Source organism: Oncorhynchus mykiss, chromosome 3, assembly GCF_057628025.1.
Source record: "Oncorhynchus mykiss isolate SJ-2025 chromosome 3, ASM5762802v1, whole genome shotgun sequence".
Taxonomy (NCBI): domain Eukaryota; kingdom Metazoa; phylum Chordata; class Actinopteri; order Salmoniformes; family Salmonidae; genus Oncorhynchus; species Oncorhynchus mykiss.
In genome coordinates, this window is record NC_143024.1 from 66,146,739 (window position 1) to 66,166,308 (window position 19,570).

A 19,570-nucleotide genomic window follows, 5' to 3' on the forward strand; every position below is an offset into this window, starting at 1 on the left:
TTTCCTGTATTTGGTTGACTTTGAAGCTGTTCTCTTTTACGTAAAATCCACATTTTAAAGCTCTACTTTTTTTCTAGTATGATGATGTACTGAAACCAAACAGGCCTTTTCTTAAGGCAAGGTATGTACCCTCCAAGTTATCTGTAGATTTGCTTCATCCAATCAATTTCTCTGGGCATTCTGGGTCCTATGATTCAGGACTGGTGACTGTCTCTCCTGCGGTAAACAAATAATCTTCCATCCATGGTAATGGTTGCTCTCTCTGCATTGATCCTCTCTTCAATACCAACCCAATCAGTGTGGACATCAGCTATGCCAATACTCTGGTGGGCTTTTTCCATGACCACCACTTGTTGTGGTCTACTAATGCTACTTCTACTCCCTTTTTGTAAGTGAAATTACATTTTGCTCCCTGTTATTGTCTCAGTACCTGGCTGGGATGCACTACATGACCAGACATTTGTGGATACCTGCTCAAACATGTAATTCCAAAATCATAGGCATTAGTGGAGTTGTGTTTAGTGAGTCCGCCAGATCAGAGGCAGTAGGGATGAACAGGGAGGTTTGGTTGATACGTGTTTGAATTTGACTATTTTCCTGTCCTGCTAAGCATTCAAAATGTTACGAGTACTTTTGGATGTCAAGGAAAATGTATGGAGTAAAAAGACAATATTTTCTTAAGGAATATAGTCAAAAATATAAAAAATACTTTAAAGTAATAACTTAAGGACTTTGCACCACTGCTCTTCTGGGAAGGCTTTCCACTAGATGTTGGAAAAGTGTTGCGGGGAGTTGCATCCATTCAACCACGAGCATTAGTGAGGTCCGGCACTGATGTTGTGGGAGATTAGGCCTGGCTCACTGTCGGCGTTCCAGATTCATCCGTCGGACTGCCAGATGGTGAAGCGTGATTCATCACTACAGAGAACGCGTTTCCACTGCTCCAGAGTCCAATGGCGGCGAGCTTTACACCATTCCAGCCGACACTTGGCAGTGTGCATGGTGATCTTAGGCTTGTGTACGACTGCTCTAAGATTGTAATATAGCAACGACTGAGGAAAGATAAATGTCAGCCCCGGCCTATAATAGCTTAATTCAATCTTTGCATATTTCATGACTCCGACCAAACAAGCGTGAATCGCTCGATGTCAACAGGCGATTAGAATTTAAAGTTTACTGAAGGTCTGGAGATCTCTTCAGAATCACTTCCAAGGCACTGAGGCGATCAGGTCAGGTGGTGGAAACTGAAATCCTCCTGTGATCTAGGCTAATTCACCATCAGTGGTAACTAGCAGGCCTAACGTCAGTTCTGTGCATGTAGCCTAAAGTGCCTTAGGAAAGTATTCAGACCCCTTGAATTCTTAAAAAAAATATATATTTCCCCCTCATCAATCTACACACAATAGGAAGTCTTGTTTTTATTTTATTTTACCTCTATTTCACTAGGCAAGTCAGTTAAGAACTATTTTCAATGACGGCCTAGGAACAGTGGGTTTAACTGCCTGTTCAAGGGCAGAACGACAGATTTGTATCTTGTCAGCTCGGGGGTTTGAACTTGCAACCTTCCGGTTACTAGTCCAACGCTCTAACCACTATGCTACCCTGCCGCACCTTTACTGAGTACTTTGTTGAAGCACCTTTGGCAGCAATTACAGCATTGAGTCTTCTTGAGTATGGCACTACAAGCTTGTCACACCTGTATTTGAGGAGTTTCTCCCATTCCTCTCTGCAGATCCTCTCAAGCTCTGTCAGGTTGGCGTGAGAGTGTTGCTGCACAGCTATTTTCAGGTCTCTCCACAGATGTTCGATCAAGTTCAAGTTTGGGCTCTGGCAGGGCTACTCAAGGCCTTGCAGAGACTTGTCCCGAAAGCCACTACAATTGTTGTCTTGGCTGTGTGCTTAAGGTCATTATCCTGTTGGAATGTGAACCTTCACCCTAGTCTGAGGTCCTGAGCACTCTGGAGCAGGTTTTCATCAAGGATCTCTCTCTACTTTGCTCCTTTCATCTTTGCCTCGATCCTGACTAGTCTCCCAGTCCCTGCCGCTGAAAAAAATCCCCACAGCATTATGCTGACACTTGGCATTCAGGCCAAAGAGTTCAATCTTGGTGTCATCAGACCAGAGAATCTTATTTCTCATGGTCAGTCTTTAGGTGCCTTTTGGCAAACTCCAAGCGGGCTGTTATGTGCCTTTTTACTGAGGAGTGGCTTCTGTCTGGCAACTCTACCATAAATGACTGATTGATTGTCCTTCTGGAAGGTTCTCCAATCTCCACGTAGGCATTCTGGAGCTCTGTCAGAGTGACGATCGGGGTTCACCTCCCTGACCATGTCCCTTCTCTCCCGATTGCTCAGTTTGGCCAGACAGCCAGCTCTAGGAAGAGTCTAGGTGGTTCCAAACTTCTTCCATTTAAGAGTGATGAGGCCACTGTGTTCTTGGGGACCTTCAATGCTGCATAAATGTTTTGGTACCCTTCCCCAGATCTGTGTCTCAACTTAATCCTGTCTCGTAGCTCTACGGACAATTCCTTCTACCTCATGGCTTGGTTTTTGCATTGTCAACTGTGGGACTTAATATAGACAGGTGTGCCTTTCCAAATCATGTCCAGTTAATTGAATTTACCACAGGTGGACTCCAATATGAAGGATGATCAATAGAAACAGGATGCACAGGATGTAATTTGAAAACGATTCATTTGTTTTCACTTTGTCATTTGAAATTGATAGGAAATTATAATTTCATCCATTTTAGAATAAGGCTGTAAAATGAAGGGGAGGAGATGGCTTAAATAATGATTTTTTTTAAAGCATTGAGATATGAATGGTGTGTGTGCCTTTCAGAGGGTGACCTGGGCAAGACAAACTATTTAAATGTATTTGAACAAGTTATGGTCGTAAGTGCCAGGCACACCGGTTGTCAAGAACTGCTGCTGCGGCTTTCAGGCTCAACATATTCCCAGGTTCCCGTTCAAGTCAGTTTTGCTCTTTTCAGGTCTCTCCACAGATGATGTGCCTAGTTAAATAAATAAAACGTGACACAACTGTGGAATTCAGCATGGACCAGTGTCCTGTGGAACGCTTTCAACACCTTGTGGAATTCCATGCCCTGACGAATTGAGGCTGTTCTGAGGGCAAAATGGGGGTGCAACTCAATATTAGGAAGGGGTTCTTAATGTTTTATACAGTCAGTGTATCCATATGTCGCCTATTATACCTCTGACTGAAGCAAGGTTTTCAAGGGATTGTACAGTAGTAGAATTTAAGTATTTTAGATCAGTCAGTGAAATGATTTACTGGTAATGCTATACCTTCAAATTAATAAATGAGGCAGTGATTTGGCTGGAGCTCTGATGTAACACTGCATCTGATCATGTGAATCGACCAGGACCGGAGCACAGCCTTTAAGGACTAGTATCATGACTAATGTTTAACGATAAGGGTTTCAGAGGTTCAAATTTGTTTCAGGGGGTTTTGTTCCTTCCTGTAATTTCGATAATCTCTTCAATTGATTCATATTGAGAATTTGTTTGTTCACTTACTGGCAATTAAGTCGACCTGCTAGACACATTCCTTAAGTTCTTTGCTGACTGCTTGGTGCTCCTGGCTTTACTTTGGAAGATATTCAAGATAATGTTGTTGAGGATTCACAAGTAAGTAATTAGATGTAGGAAAGGGCCTGTGTTAAGTTTTCAAGCCCTAAGAAATGGAGTCTTACAGAAGCATAGGAGTTGCAATGAATTTGGTCATTAGGTTAAATCCCCCTCACCCTAACCGGTGGTTGATTCTGCATACTACCCTCAATTGACCCTCTTCTCTCACCCTCAATTCACCTGCACCGCCCACTCACTCATCTGCCTGCTTTTCCACTAACCTAACCAATGCATGACAACGCTTCTGCATGCCAACGCTTCTGCATGCCAACACAGCAAGCACATTTGTAGCTTTGCTCCATGTTTCCTTCAGCCTGGTCTTAGTTTGACATTAAATAAACTGTCCAACATGTCTCTGTTTGACGTGTTATGTCATCTGACTCCCCATCTGTTTTCCTGTTACCTCTTTGACCTCAGTTTCACACTCAATTATACACGTCATCCACCTCCTATAGTACTGGAAACATGTTATGAATTCAAACCCCTAACATAAGCCGTGTTAATATAGCACCACCGGCATGCAATTATTTAGCTTCTCTAGAGGTTAGCCTAATGTCTGGGTATTAAGAATGTAGTATTTCCCCATTTTTGAGTTGACTGAAGTGCTTGTTATGCGGCATGAGAAACGCTGTTCACTCACATTGAGTTTGTAAAACTGTCCACATTGGTAGATGTATTCTGTCATTTGCTATGCAGTGCTTCCATTCCACTGACCTAGTTATGAAGGTAACACACTCTAAAGAATGAGTAGATTAATCATATCTCCTTTAGATCGTAATGGAGTGATATGTCACAATATCATGGTTGTGAAGGATGTAGGGTCTTTCCATCAATTCAGAGTTTAATTTCGGTCTTTTCAACAGCAATGGTGACCGTGTCATTGTTTCCAAACTCATTCTCGGTGCTGTCGTAATACTAACATGTATAGGAAGGCTAGCTTCAGGACATCCAGTTGACCTCTGTCTTGTACTTCATCACATAGTTTGCGGAAAGAATAGTCACACACAGGGGATAGTCACTGAACACCTAATACACCAAGGCAGGTTAAGTCCTATTCTGTACGTTCTGCTATATTTCTCCTCTCCCTCTCTATTCCACACTCCTCTTTTTGACTTTTACAATCCTCCCATCTTGTGTGAACCGTGCTATACCTCCTCACCCTCTTTTCCTTCAACTTTCTGTCCAGGCCGCTCCCCCCTCTCACCACCCAATGCTGACCCTCTCCTTCTCCTCCTGGAGGTGGGTGGGCGGACACCACTGGACCTTGTCACAACCTTTCCCCTGTCTCACCCACATGTCTCACTAGGACCCTAGCCTAATCTTCAACAAGAAACAGACCAAACAGAGCTCTCTGGCTCTGCGCTCGGGTGATGCCACACTACCTGGATTTGTTTACTCCCTCGTATACCACCTCCTCACTCAACCACTGAAACATATCACACCCCTCCCCAGTGACACTGTCCAGGGCTGGCAAGAAAGATTGACAATAACCAGCCTGTTGACAAGAGGCAAGAGGAGAGCGCATGAACCCACTGGACCACTGTTCTGTTCCATTATAGACAGACATCCATCTCTCTGAAGAATGACTTTATTATCCAGGGATATGAAATGTTCTTTTTTGGCCTTCACTGCCCCAAGCAGTTGGTTTTTATCTGTTTTATTTCATATGGCTGTCTTTGTCTAGTCTTAATCATCCAAATATTTCATTTAGCCCAAATTGTATGAGTGATTTTTATCTATGTTGGTACGTTTTATGGATCTGCACACATTTCTAATGTCTAAATCTTGCCTTTTCTGTGTTGAATTAATGCACAAATTATGAATACAGATAGATGGAATAAAAACTTCTAACAGTGTATTGTTAGTTCCTAGCTGGTTCATTTGAATGTTCTCTAGTATAGTATATGTTGACACTACTGGTACTTTCACAGCTCTACCAATGAAGATTTATTTTAAATTAGCTTCCTGTTTACATTGTCATGTGACTAAATATTGTCTCTGTATTGTACTTTGAGACCTTTGATAATGAATAGCATTTTTTTGTATTTTAAGAGCCCATCTCCTTGTGAGTAGGTAGTTTATGGTTTCAGTGTACTCATTGCTTTTTTATTATTTTTCTAGAGGCAGTGAGTGCTGTTTGGCTGAAATATGGTCACGCTGATCCCTGTGGGCTAATTATTAGCAGCAGACAGCATGTTCTTTACCATGAGGGAGGGAGCGAATGTGTCTCTAAGAAAACTGAAACCAGTTCTATCAAAGCCTCTTCCAGCCTGTAATCTCACTGCAGTCACTTATGGAATGTGACTCACTAGCTAGTACACCTCCCCCACTCTATACTCCCTCTACCCCTCCAACACTCCTCTCATTCCTGTCTCCCTTTCCCTCCCAAACTGTGAGAGAGATTTGTATGCATGAGGCCCATGTCATCTAACATGATGTCTGGTGTGTCAGGTCTACATGTCTTAAGGCAGTATGTGTGGTAATATTCTTCTCAGCATTCATCAGGTCTTTGTCCTCCGGCTGCAGCCCGAGTGTAAGCTACAGTACCCTGCCGGAGTTTAGCAACAAAAGTTTCATGTCACAATTCCAGGTCCTCTTTGATGGAAGAAACATGCTATTTTGTCATTCCCATACAGTGTATTCTTACTTGTGCTAATTTGAGGGCTGATCAAGCAACTGTTGAGTTACAATTGTAGTTATGGATATGGGGGCATTTCTTCCATCCGTTTTTAGTTGAGTAGGATCCAGGGTGCTGAGCCTCATGCACTGTCAGTATGACAAACTCTTCAGTCTTTGTCTTCCGGAGTGTTCAGGTAAGTCATTCTCATGTTAAGGCCCTGACTTTTTCCTGCTCAGTCACATGGCCAGGAAAAACCTCTGTCTCTTATATGTTGGTGAATCAATGTGTGTTTCTGTCTATCCTCATGTCCTGTCCTCTCCCCCCTGCAGCATGCCACTGCCCCTCGTAGCTGATCTGCTGGAGACGTGCGTCGATGATGTCATCCGGGCGCCTGTTCCCATGGCGACAGCAGGCCTGACTGAGGAGGCGGGGCCAAGCATGGCAGCCTCCGCCTCCAGCCTCACGGCAGACGACACAGTCTCTCTTGCTGGTGAGCTTACACACACACACACACACACACACACACACAACGACAATAGTCATGCAAATACTAAGCTTATTGTGGGTAACCGTAGTAGTTACAACCTCCATTAAAAAGTACTCCCCTTGCAAATGAAGTTGTTCGGTAAGGGTGTATAATGTTAAAAAGAAGAGAACTGCCTTACAAATATCCTGCCTACCAAAGGCATCTTTTGTAATTGGAGGCTAAGTACACCAGAAACCGTTAAAAAAATAAATATATATATATATATATTGAAAGTTACGAATGGGACTATGAAATGTTTTCAATAGTTAGATTTTCTCTGCTCCACAAGGATTGGTGTTGGTATGTGTGCTGTGAGTAAAGACTGTTTGTGTTTCTCCCACAGAGGCGGCAGCGCGGCTGAAGCAGCTAGAACTGGACAGTGCCCCACTCCCTGTCCCTTCCAGAGCTAACGTCAATCTCAACATGAACAACCAGGTCAGTGCACTGAGCTGGGTGTGGGAGAGGAAAAGTGCGGATATATTCTGCATGCCCTCTGTGCTCAAATACACAGCGACATGCATACTGGGTACATACACTCTTGGACTCATGCACACATTAACGGGAACACACACACCACACTCTAAAGGGGACAAAGCCTGCTTAATGTCACTCACGCGAGCAGCGCTGCATTGTAACGTATGGGAACGGGAACCGAGAGCTGCATGGACAGTCTCTGGTGGGATTGGGACAGTTTGTCAAAACAAAAGCGTATGTGTGATATTTGATTTCGTAGGTAAGGGCAGGGGGTTTGCCACTAGTTTTAGGGTCCCATATTCTGAGGCAAACAGTAGGTCACTATGACAGGCTAATGTATAGACACAATGGCAGACAGGGAGCACCCCAGTAGGGAGTGGGTGGGGCTGGGGTGGCGAGCCATTGTATGCCAGGGGGGACACAGTGTATCTGATTGCTCATAACAAAGCTATTGGTCATTTAAAGATGTTTACTAAAGCGTGACACTTCCTCATGTGTGTATATTATATTACATATGCTGCCTAGTTTTAGGTACTCGTTTTCGACTCAGGTTCGCAAATAAGCATTTTCTGAAATAGTTGCCGCCCCAATGTGGAAGGTCAGACGAGATGTGAAGCTCAACTTCCTGCCTCCTCTCAGCCTATCTGACCTCTCGTCTGTAAGGTTACTATGTTTATTTATCCAGAGGGAGGTAGAAGGCAAAGGAGACTTTTTATTTAATTAGGAAAGTCAGTTAAGAACAAATTCTTATTTACAATGACGGCCTAGCGCGGGTTAACTGCCTTGTTCAGGGGCAGAACAACAGATTTTTACCTTGTCAGCTCGGGGATTCGATCTAGCAACCTTTCGGTTACCGGCCCAACACTCTAACCACTAGGCTACCTGCCGACCTAACTACAACCTTTCCATTGTCCGTCTGTGTGTTTGTCTGCGTGTTTTGTGTGCATGTGAAATCCCCCCCCCCCCACACACACACACACACACACACACACAGGAGGACGTGGTGAAGCTCACAGAGAAGTGTCTGAACAGTGTAGGCAGCAGCCCTGTGCTCGCTCCACTGCGCCCCCCAGAGGACCTGAAGAGCAACATCCTTAAAGCTCAGGCAGAGGCTGCTCTCAAGGTACTTTACTGGACTCTAGCACTCCGTCTGTGGACACATCTTGAGTCAACATCGAAATTGCATAGGGATGCTTTGGATTCTTAGATGTAAATGGGGGTGTGTTGTATAAGTGCTGTAAACCCTTGGATTTTGGATACTGCTGCAATTTTATCTTTGAAGGACACGCAACCAGGCATATTGATTCTTGTAGCCCTCTCCTCGATGTACTGATGTTCTGTATGTTATAGGGATCACTGGAGGAGCACGTTGTGATCGGGGACAAGAACACCAACCTACAGGAAGCATCAGCCAGGTGAGTGAGGTCACAAAGACAGTATGGTTGTGTTCCTAGTGTCTACCCTTCACGCAGAAATGTGCAGTGTTTCACTCCACCTCATGCATTTAGACTTTATTGTACATTATTTGATGAGAAAGGAAACACCCATCTTGGAATGATGGGTGCAGGTAGCCCAGTAGGAACTTTGGGCCAGTATGAAAAGTCACTGGTTCGAATTCCAGAGCCGGCCAGGGGGAAAATCTGTGCCCTTGAGCAAAGCACTTTATCCTCATCACTCTGAATAAGAGAGTCTGCTAAATGGCTAAAATGTGAATGGGATGTCCCTGAGCTACCCCAACACTCCACAGCCAGCCTCAGCCAATCAGAACCTCCCTGCCGCTCAAGTCCATTAGCGGCTAGAATATTAATGAGAACTCTTAGCATAATTCTGTTATGACAATAATCCCTGAATCAACAGCTCATTCCCCGGGGATGACCATTTATCTGTGGGGCGGGACTCTTGTGGTTGATACAGTAGTGGTTCTTCCAGAAGCTATTCTAAAGTGATTTTGTATGGAGGTGAAGAATATAGGCTGACCACACCGCGTGCGTTGTAAAATAAATGTAGAAATCTGTTATTCAATTATTGCATGTATTTAATTATCGCGAGCGTCAACGAGCGTCTGCGTTGCCAAGGGCTAAAATAGAACTTTCTATTTCTGACGCAGATCGCACTGCAAGTCCTGCCTCTCCCATCCTCCTCATTGGTTTATAGAAGCAGGTACCCACGTGCCATCTCCTCATTGGTTATACCAACATGGGTGATTGAAAGACGAACTATGTTGCCGGTCAGTGTAGTAATACTATGAAAGTTTAGATGCCAATCACCATATAAGTACAAAGATGAAAAAGCCTGGAAGGAGGAGATGACTATAAACGATTCGGTTGACCGTTTTATGTGTGGATTAATTGGTGGAGTAGAGGACCTTGTGCATTTCAGGTAAAATAACAACTCAATGTTTATATCCCAGGACAAATTAGTTATCAACAGCAAGCTAGCTAAAAATGACAAATTAGCTAGCAAGTGCAAGCTAACGAGCTAAATTGCCATATATGTTTAATGCTTTTCGACCTGTTCCCAAATTAATGTAATTGGTTCCGAGCTTATTTTGACCTGCGTGTCGTGATCACGTTTGGTGTAGGGGGACAAAATAAACGTATGCACGATGGCGCACGCGCGCAGCCGGGTTTGGGTTCCGTGTTAGTCTGAAAGAGCTCAAACCTAACACTTCAAAGCAAACAATGTGCACAACAACAAGAATCGATGCAGCTTGTGTGTCCAGTGTGACTCGCCAAAATGAAACTGTGACTCGCATTGAAAATCTCAAATAGCCTATACAAACAGGGAATGTTGAATGTTAGGCTTAGTGTTGGTGTGGTATAGATCTGTTCAAATGTCCACTGCTCGTCTGTCCCAGGCTGAAGGTGCGTAGTGGGCGTATGGGCAGCAACTCGTCCCTGTCTCTCACTGGACGTCCTGAGAGACATGAGTCATGGGACCTGCTCAAACCCACGCTGCTGACCAATGCTGGGCCCAGGTGAGACTGCCATTTGAAAGTTTTGTAGGTTTTTTGGGGGGGGTTCAATATGTTCTTGCTTAATTCTTCTTGAAGTGCCTTTGATGGTTACTATGGGATGCTTATCGCCCTGTGTAAAATGATGTATGCATATGAGATGGAGGGAGGGAGTGGGCCACACCCAGATTAGAGGGGGCCACCTGTCCCGTGTTCTCCCGGCCATAAGGTACCACAGGCAGCCTCAGGACAACAGCTCCATCTGAGAGAATCATTTGAGGAGATATACTGTATATTACCTCGTAGTTTCTAGGAGTGTTCAAGAGTACTCTAGGACTGGAGTGGGAAAACACGGTGGTAAGCTACTAGGCTATATGTCGCAGAACTCAAGACAAAGCTGTTGTTTTTACACAGCTCTCTGCTGCCTTCTGGAGGAGCATGGGAGTCATGTGTGCCCATGTCACATGACTAAATTCTGCCTTGATACATGTCTTAGAGGTGTGCATCTTTCCCTTTTCAATACGATTCGATTTGTATGTAGATACATGGGCTCCGATACATGTTAGTTTGTAACCATCGTGTTTGTGAGAGTCATTTTTCCATGGAGGGGTCATAATGGTATCTAGGCCAAACCGTTCGATTATGTGAGAACGATTTTCAGGATGTCTCATGGTCCGACAAACACTCTAGCTCTGTCACCTTTCACCGCAGATGCGGAATTGCGACATCGACCGATGCAGTGGATTGAGAAGCATCCAATGCAACAACCAGTTTTTTTTTATCTCTAGTTTAAACTGCCAGATTTGAATGGGGATTGTTTAATATGCTTATTAGATTTCCGCAGGGCGTGGACAAATCGACTCTAGGAGGTTAAGTGTTTGAGCTAGTAATGTATCCATATTTAATCGTTTACAAATTAGCTATGACATAGCTAGGGTTGCAAAATTAGCAGTACATTTTACTGCTTAAAAGAAAATTAAAATTAGCAGTACAAGTTACTGGTATCAGTCATTTTGGTAATTAACAACAAATATTTGTCAGTTATGAATACTTTGGTAAGTTAAACTTGAATAACTTTAACATGTAGTATTAATTTTGTATACATGTCCATGAGTTTCTAGTAGATAGAAAATAGCCCACTAGTAATTAATGAATAAAGCATTAAGCAGTTAATCAACAATGGCATTATTTTCTATTACTCTGCAACTCTTCCAACTATTGACTTTTTCACAACTGCCACCAGTTTGATGCCAAAACATTGACAGCACATGCATACACTGCTCAAAAAGATAAAGGGAACACTAAAATAACACATCCTAGATCTGAATGAATGAAATATTCTTATTAAATACTTTTTTCTTTACATAGTTGAATGTGCTGACAACAAAATCACACAAAAATTATCAATGGAAATCAAATTTATCAACCCATGGAGGTCTGGATTTGGAGTCACACACTCAAAGTGGAAAACCACACTACAGGCTGACCCAACTTTGATTTAATGTCCTTAAAACAAGTCAAAATGAGGCTCAGTAGTGTGTGTGGCCTCCACGTGCCTGTATGACCTCCCTACAACGCCTGGGCATGCTCCTGATGAGGTGGCGGATGGTCTCCTGAGGGATCTCCTCCCAGACCTGGACTAAAGCATCCGCCAACTCCTGGACAGTCTGTGGTGCAACGTTGGCGGTTGGAGCGAGACATGATGTCCCAGATGTGCTCAATTGGATTCAGGTCTGGGGAACGGGCGGGCCAGTCCATAGCATCAATGCCTTCCTCTTGCAGGAACTGCTGACACAGTCCAGCCACGTGAGGTCTAGCATTGTCTTGCATTAGGAGGAACCCAGGGCCAACCACACCAGCATATGGTCTCACAAGGGGTCTGAGGATCTCATCTCGGTAACTAATGGCAGGCTACCTCTGGCGAGCACATGGAGGGCTGTGCGGCCCCCCAAAGAAATGCCACCCCACACCATGACTGACCCACCGCCAAACCGGTCATGCTGGAGGATGTTGCAGGCAGCAGAACATTCTCCACGGCGTCTCCAGACTGTCACGTCTGTCACATGTGCTCAGTGTGAACCTGCTTTCATCTGTGAAGAGCACAGGGCGCCAGTGGCGAATTTGCCAATCTTGGTGTTCTCTGGCAAATGCCAAACGTCCTGCACGGTGTTTGGCTGTAAGCACAACCCCCACCTGTGGACGTCGGGCCCTCATGCCACCCTCATGGAGTCGGTTTCTGACCGTTTGTGCAGACACATGCACATTTGTGGCCTGCTGGAGGTCATTTTGCAGGGCTCTGTCAGTGCTCCTCCTTGCACAAAGGCGGAGGTAGCGGTCCCGCTGCTGGGTTGTTGCCCTCCTACGGCCTCCTCCACGTCTCCTGATGTACTCCTGATGTCTCCTGGTAGCGCCTCCATGCTCTGGACACTACGCTGACAGACACAGCAAACCTTCTTGCCACAGCTCGCATTGATGTCCCATCCTGGATGAGCTGCACTACCTGAGCCACTTGTGTGGGTTGTAGACTCCGTCTCATGCTACCACTAGAGTGAAAGCACCGCCAGCATTCAAAAGTGACCAAAACATCAGCCAGGAAGCATAGGAACTGAGAAGTGGTCTGGTCACCACCTGCAGAACCACTCATTTATTTGGGGTGTCTTGCTAAATGTCTATAATTTCCACCTGTTGTCTATTCCATTTGCACAACAGCATGTGACATTTATTGTCAATCCGTGTTACTTCCTAAGTGGACAGTTTGATTTCACAGAAGTGTGATTGACTTGGAGTTACATTGTGTTGTTTAAGTGTCCCCTTTATTTTTTTTGAGCAGTGTATAAACGTAAACTAAATGAATGTGTACTATATATATGGATATTTTATGCTGAAACCCTCATATTAAACACCAATGGTATTCACGAAGATGGTTTATTTGTTTTACAGCTTTGTCATTCTGTTTTATTTCCATAATCTTATTTAATTATTTCATATATTTTACACACAGAGAGCCAGAGATAATTAGACACCTGTGGTAATCTGTAGTATCCAAGAAGGCCACTATATGTCATTTTCTGAACTTCTAAATAAATAAATTGACCCTGGGTATCTAATAATGACCATATACACTGACTGTTTAAAGCAAAACTACCAGAACTATTGCTGATGGTGAACCTGCACAATCACAAAATCAATTGTAAGCCCAGCAGCTTGTTTTTTTCTCCAGCAGCTTGCTTTTATTTGGGTAAAACACCATTTTCAACAGCAGATAGTTTAACAAAACCTAGCAAATTACAGGTTGTCACTACTAATAAAGCCTAATATCGCGCAAACCATTTTAGCATATGAATGTTGGAAGTGCCATGCAGATGTGCAAGATTAGGAACAGGCCACCTAGCTCGTATTGGTCAGCGCGTGAAGCTGTTTGACCAGGCTACTGATATTGCCTGGGGTTGTTCGTCATGCAAAAGGACTTGCAGATCAGTGACTGTCAACACCGTTGCATGCTTAGTTTGACACTGAAGGAGAGGATGCATCAGTTGTCACAAAATAAGATGTAATTTTCAAAAAGGTAGAAAGAATGTAATATGAGCAAAACACATTGATTCGTTAAGTTTTGAGTCGATTTCCTAACAGGCGCCTGCTACATTTTTGATCAGTTTGGGGTTCACGGACCGATGCACGCATGTCTTAAAGATTTGAATCGTGGACGGATGCGTATCGGTGAATCGTTACATCCATGTCTTTGCATATTAAGCACATGCCTAGGATTTTATTTCCATTGACAATGTGCACGTTAGCCTTGCAATTTCAGTACCTCATCAGACTCTAAAGAAATGAAAAACACTTATCCATCTGTCTTGTTTCTCCGTTGTCTTCAGTGTTGAGATGGTGGCTGCGGATCTCATGCCGTCAGCAACCATGATGGCTGCTGAAATACCAAACGAAGGACTGCCGTCAAAGGTTTCAAATTTAAGCTGTGTTTTGCTTTACCAGTTTCTCGCTTGCATTGCATATATTAAAGCACATCTGAATGCACAGAAATAATTGTATGTAATATGTGTGAGCTGTTAACATAGCCGTTGGCTTGTCGCTACGCAGGCCAAACCAGAGGAGCTGGAGATGCCCACCCTGCCGCCGCTGCCAGTCCCGCTGAGTGATAACCTGATAGATTTCTCAGATCCAACCCCAGTAGTAAGTCTCTAGACCCCATCTGCCATAAAATAACCCTCACTGACTCATGTTATAGCTACTGTAGCTGAATGCGGTTGTCCACAACAGTCAAGACCGAATAATAAACCAGTGTCTTGAAATTTCTATCACAATTGAGTTCATAGGCCTGCAGTATGTTTACAGGTTTGGTGCTTTGAGTATAACTCTTGAACGTGGATCTCTTGTAGTTACCACCAGCACCAGTGCAGTCTAAGTCCATGATATCACCTCGCTGGATCGTCCCTGCTGCAGTGAGTACTGGTGTCTTCTGGGCTTTAGTGCTCCTGTCTGTCTTTAGTCTGTTCATGATGGACTGACCTCGGGGCCTAAGTATGTCTGTCTTTTAGTCTGTCTGTCCATAGTCCATCCCTCATAGAGACTGACCCAGTCCACTTTCCTTCTCCTCCCATTCTAATGCAGCCGCCCACTGCCATCTTTACTAACGGCCTCCTTGACCCCTCTGCCAAGACCGCCGCCCCTCTCCAACCTGAAGGGGGGGCTATTGCCCCAACCCTGCACCCCCATCTGTTCTCTCAAACTCACAATGTGATTGCCACAAGGTAAATCAGTCATGACACATCATCATCGCTGCCTTGTCCTATTTCTGTTTTGATCATCTCATCTGGACATTGTGTTCATGGCAGCTAGTCTTAGTTGCTATGCGCTTTTCGCACCATGTCATATGCTATGTTTAGTATGCTGTGTAGAGAGTAGACCAAATAATTCCCCTTGTTATTAATGGAAGCTTGTTGTGTTTAACATCCCCATTGCCTTAATTATGTTCCTGGTGAGCTTCCATATCTTGTTCTAATAACATGGTGAAGGCTAGAGCTTGATTTTTGACTTCATACTACTTCTCTGCTCAAGTTATAAAGTTTGGTTATACTGCTGAAGGAACTCTGTTAGTTAGGATTAATGTTGTGGACTCTAGAAGGTAGTAGGCTTTCTGGGTTTGCCATTTTTACAGTTACAAAAAAGCAGCGCTCGCGTCAAGTAAGTTGTAGCATTTCACTGTTAGGTCTACTACACCTGTTGTATTCGGCGCATTTGACAAATACAATGTGATTTGATTTCTGCTGCAGCCAGGTCTCCTGAAACAATATACGTAGGATGATGGATATGCACTTTCTCATTTTGGTTTCTCATTACGTTGTGTTCTCTTGCATCCCATTATACTGGTTAGCAATACAATATTACTGTTCTGCTAGAATATTACTATTATACATGACTGTATGTTGTGCACACTGAAAGCTAGGAGTTCCGGGCTTTTCATTTTGTTCTCCTCTCACCAGCATTGCTGCCCAGGTACCCAAGAAGGACGGCACAAAGCCCAAAGGTCTGTTGACCACTGAGCTCTGAGAGGGAATCGGGGGCTAGCTTCTGCCCTGCTCATAACAATTATGTCCTATTCCTGGCATTCCCAAACTAGTGGGCTACTTACCACCCTTAACACAAGATTAATATTTGACTGCATTTCCAAAACTGGGGAAAGTTCCTGCCCTAGTTACAACCAGCAACTCCTATGGCATTCCCAAACAATTCCCAAACCAGCTGCAATCATAAAATTGGATTATTGGAATTATTTCTTACAACAGTCCAGTTTGGAGAAGTATTTATTATTTTATTCATTTTTTTTCTATTTTAGTACTTTAGTTGTGTCACTGGTCCTCTCATAAGCATTCCTAATTACCTACACAGTGTGCACACCGTTCTTTTAGATATGTTTATAGCTGGAAGGGACTGCAATAAATGCTGAGAGCTAAGGAAGAAGACAAAGCAAAGATGACCATGTCTGACTGGACTCTTTGAGACAATTTTTTGACACCCTTTGGCATTGGGTACATTCCTGTGTTCAGCACACCACCTCCACACAGCCCATTCAGGGAGATGATCTGTCAACCTGAGGCTGCCTACCTGGATGAAGAACCACTGTATCAAAGAACCTAGCCTCATCACTGTACCTCAAACCGCTGAATTAAATTGGAGCACTGGACCTGGACTCTTGATAGGATGGGCAATGACTTTCTACTGACATTTTACTTTTTTTTTTTTTTTTTTTTTGTCCTGTTTTTTCCCCTTTTGCTTTTTTTTAAGTGAGTTGTATTGATCAAGCGCCAGCATTTAGTGTTCAGTTAGGACCTGGCTTTCACTAGAATGTTCTGATCCAGATTATGACTCGATCATCTGAGGATGACAACGGCAATCTGTAGCATGCAGGTATGAATTGAACCACGAACAATTCATACCTAAAACGTTATACCTTTTCTATCTCCATATAAAAACACTAGCTACGACCTGCCTTACTTAGCTAGCTCAATGTGAAATTCTGATTGTAATTTTATACAACAAGGAACTACTAATACTTCTATTATTACTCCTGTGTCTAGGCCTATACTTACTGTACTTTTTATTTTTTGTGTTACTATATACTGTATGTGATGGTAATTTCTCATCATGTCGTCTTGACACTGTTTCTGGCTGTGGTCATCAATGACTCTCAGGCTTGACACGGGAAATAGGCCTAACACATACTGGCACCCCATTGGTTCTTCTCCAGACTAACCCAATCACATCTAGGATCTCTGGTGGTACGAATGAGTCGGTCAACTGTATTATTGACTCACATAAATGTATTTCAGGACTTTTTATATGTTGCCTCTGCGGACGGTAGATCAGAAGTAGATATTTTGCGAGGCTGTGTGCAGTAGAGGTAAAAGCAGAAGGAATTATTTTAAATACTGCTAATTTGAATAAGTAAACTGTGAGCTATTAACACCCATCTCAACAGAAAAGTCTTAAAATCACATTTATTTCATTTTTTGTGAAGTTTCAGAATAATTGATGGTTTCTTGATTTATGTTTTCGCTGGACGACTTAAAAGAACGGCCAAGCTTTGTAGTACTATCTCTCTTTCTCAACTGGCTGTATCATGAGTTATCTAAACTGATTTGCCTGGCAAGAACAATTCTGTGTCATATAAATGATTTATGTCTGCATCAGAAATTGTAGAGAGAGTGATTGACCAACATGAGTGCTCTGTGTACCTACCTAATAACTTTTCGTTTTGCCTCTGTATCTGAGATGAGACTTCTCTTGGTTAGAAATTATACTTCACCATGTAAGTGCAATTTCGCTGTAGCTCTTCTACGTTAATTTATTCCTCTTTTTGTAAGAGCACCCTTATTCACGCTGTATTTAAGTTGTTTGTAGATGTAAAAAATTGCTCTAGGTATTGTCACCACACCAATTTGTATCATGTACATTGATCATCATTACTTTTGAAGGATATGTAGACTATTAAGCCAGTAGCAATTTTGTACAATGTAGTAAATTCTTCAAGTAAAAAGTATTCAAAGAAAAAACAAGTGTGAGTTCTTCCAATGAATATATCTGGGCCTTGTCTCTACTACGACAAATAAATAAAAAACGTGAAGCCTATGTCCATCGGCATCAATTGGAACTGTTTATTGGTGCTGCAGGAGCTGTAATTCTGTGTTAGCACGTGCTAACACTAGAGGGCAGCATTAGATGATGTTGGACTCTGCCGTTTTATTATCAACCCTGTCTGTTTAGTGCTCTGGTTTAACACTACACTTCATTTGACCCATGGGATTGGTCTCAATTATTATTATTATTATTTTATATACTTAATTGTAATTTTGTCATGTGAAGAAATTGCCTATTTCTTAACATGTAGGCTAAAATGTATATTGATACCATGTACCTTTTATGTAGTAGTTGTGTTGTCTATCAGGTTAAAAATCACACCAGGCCGATACTGAGCACTTCACTTTTTATTTTACGTCATGTTCATTTGAATGCATAAAAGGTAAAATATTGTCACTTTTTTCCTGTACAGTACTGAGCATAATAATGAAGTCCCTCCAACAATAGTCGCCCACTTCCTTATCCCCAGACCCCAGACAGAATAGCCTGCATTCTGTTTAGGCTCCCGTGGCTCTCACTCTGTTGGTATACTGTCAAGAGAATTTACGCTCGAGACCCACCAGTTCACTGGTGGCGCAGGCACTGTTCTGAATTAGTGCGTCTCGAACGCGCAATGGTTTGTTGGAGTTGCCAAGTACCTCGTAGTGAACACGAATCTTGCGCCAGGTTTTTGGACTGTCTTATGGACTTGGTCAAATTTGACTTGTCCAGTCGCGATGTTGGCTTAATGTATTTCAATGATAACGAATCTATTTCGTAAAGACAACTGACCGGATAGGCTACTCGGAAAGGGAACTCCCGACAACCCGAAGCATGTGTACCTCTCCAGAGTTATTTTTTTGCGCAAGGTGATAGTGACGGTGAAGACAGTTGAGCTGCCTTTTCTAGTTGGCTAAGAGGAACGAGTCAAATACTTATGGATTACTACCCTATGGTTCTTTGACAGGGTCGCCTCGATCTTAAAGTGGAACATTAGGGAGGACACTTGTGAGGCTTTATCTTCTGTTTCACGCATCTTAACGCTTTTCCAACTTCTGGCATTGGACAACAGTTTTGAAGGAAGACCATGGCATCGGAAACCACTCCAGTGTTGTCGAAACAGGTGTTACTTTGGCTGGTTGTAGGTGAGTTTTGGAGAAACGCAAGAGCGTAGCGCAGGGCATCGCTATCCCTCAAGGCTTTTGTTCCTTTTCTACAGATGGCCGGACATGAAATAATTTATGAACGATGTCCAAAACATCCGATAGAAACTGCAAAAGTGATTATCATAAAGTATTGAAATAACCCTTTCCAGGTGGGTTAACAATATATGCAACCGATTAATATTATTCAAAAAGAGATCTTATATTCAAGAATAATGTAAAAGTAACGATTAGGACCACACGTGCTTGTCTGATGCCATATGGTTGGTTTATATATATATATATATATATATATATGTATGTGTGTGTGTGTGTGTGTGTGTAAACTCAGCAAAAAAAAGAAACGTCCTCACTGTCAACTGCATTTATTTTCAGCAAACTTAACGTGTATATATTTGTATGAACATAAGATTCAACAACTGAGACATAAACTGAAAAAGTTCCACAGATGTGACTAACAGCAATCCCTGAACAAAGGGGGTCAACATCAAAAGTAAGTCAGTATCTGGTGTGGCCACCAGCTGCATTAAGTACTGCAGTGCATCTCCTCATG

At 43.0% G+C, this 19,570-nt stretch overlaps 2 protein-coding genes across 12 annotated transcripts in view; both read left to right on the forward strand.

The window, feature by feature from the left end:
- Positions 1-17,790, forward strand: part of LOC110520209 (band 4.1-like protein 5) — a 48,208-nt gene extending 30,418 nt beyond the window's left edge. For 4 of the 11 annotated variants that reach the window (XM_021597367.3, XM_021597369.3, XM_021597368.3 and 1 more), the window contains exons 17-26: positions 6,599-6,759; positions 7,139-7,230; positions 8,264-8,392; positions 8,620-8,684; positions 10,127-10,246; positions 14,098-14,179; positions 14,318-14,410; positions 14,617-14,679; positions 14,849-14,988; positions 15,721-17,790. In XM_021597367.3, the coding sequence (XP_021453042.3) occupies positions 6,599-6,759; positions 7,139-7,230; positions 8,264-8,392; positions 8,620-8,684; positions 10,127-10,246; positions 14,098-14,179; positions 14,318-14,410; positions 14,617-14,679; positions 14,849-14,988; positions 15,721-15,787 (1,012 nt within the window). In that variant the 3' untranslated portion in view covers positions 15,788-17,790. Of the gene's footprint in view, positions 1-77; positions 122-4,835; positions 5,506-6,598; positions 6,760-7,138; positions 7,231-8,263; positions 8,393-8,619; positions 8,685-10,126; positions 10,247-14,097; positions 14,180-14,317; positions 14,411-14,616; positions 14,680-14,848; positions 14,989-15,720 lie in introns of those variants that run through there. The other 7 variants (XM_090229944.1, XM_090229943.1, XM_090229946.1 and 4 more) reach the window with 3 other exon arrangements.
- A 546-nt stretch (positions 17,791-18,336) lies between these two features.
- The window catches only part of LOC110520210 (receptor activity-modifying protein 1), a 73,571-nt gene continuing 72,337 nt past the window's right edge, over positions 18,337-19,570 (forward strand). The window contains exon 1 of the mRNA XM_021597373.3: positions 18,337-18,999. Within this exon, the coding sequence (XP_021453048.1) occupies positions 18,942-18,999 (58 nt within the window). The 5' untranslated portion in view covers positions 18,337-18,941. The remainder of the gene's footprint in view (positions 19,000-19,570) is intronic.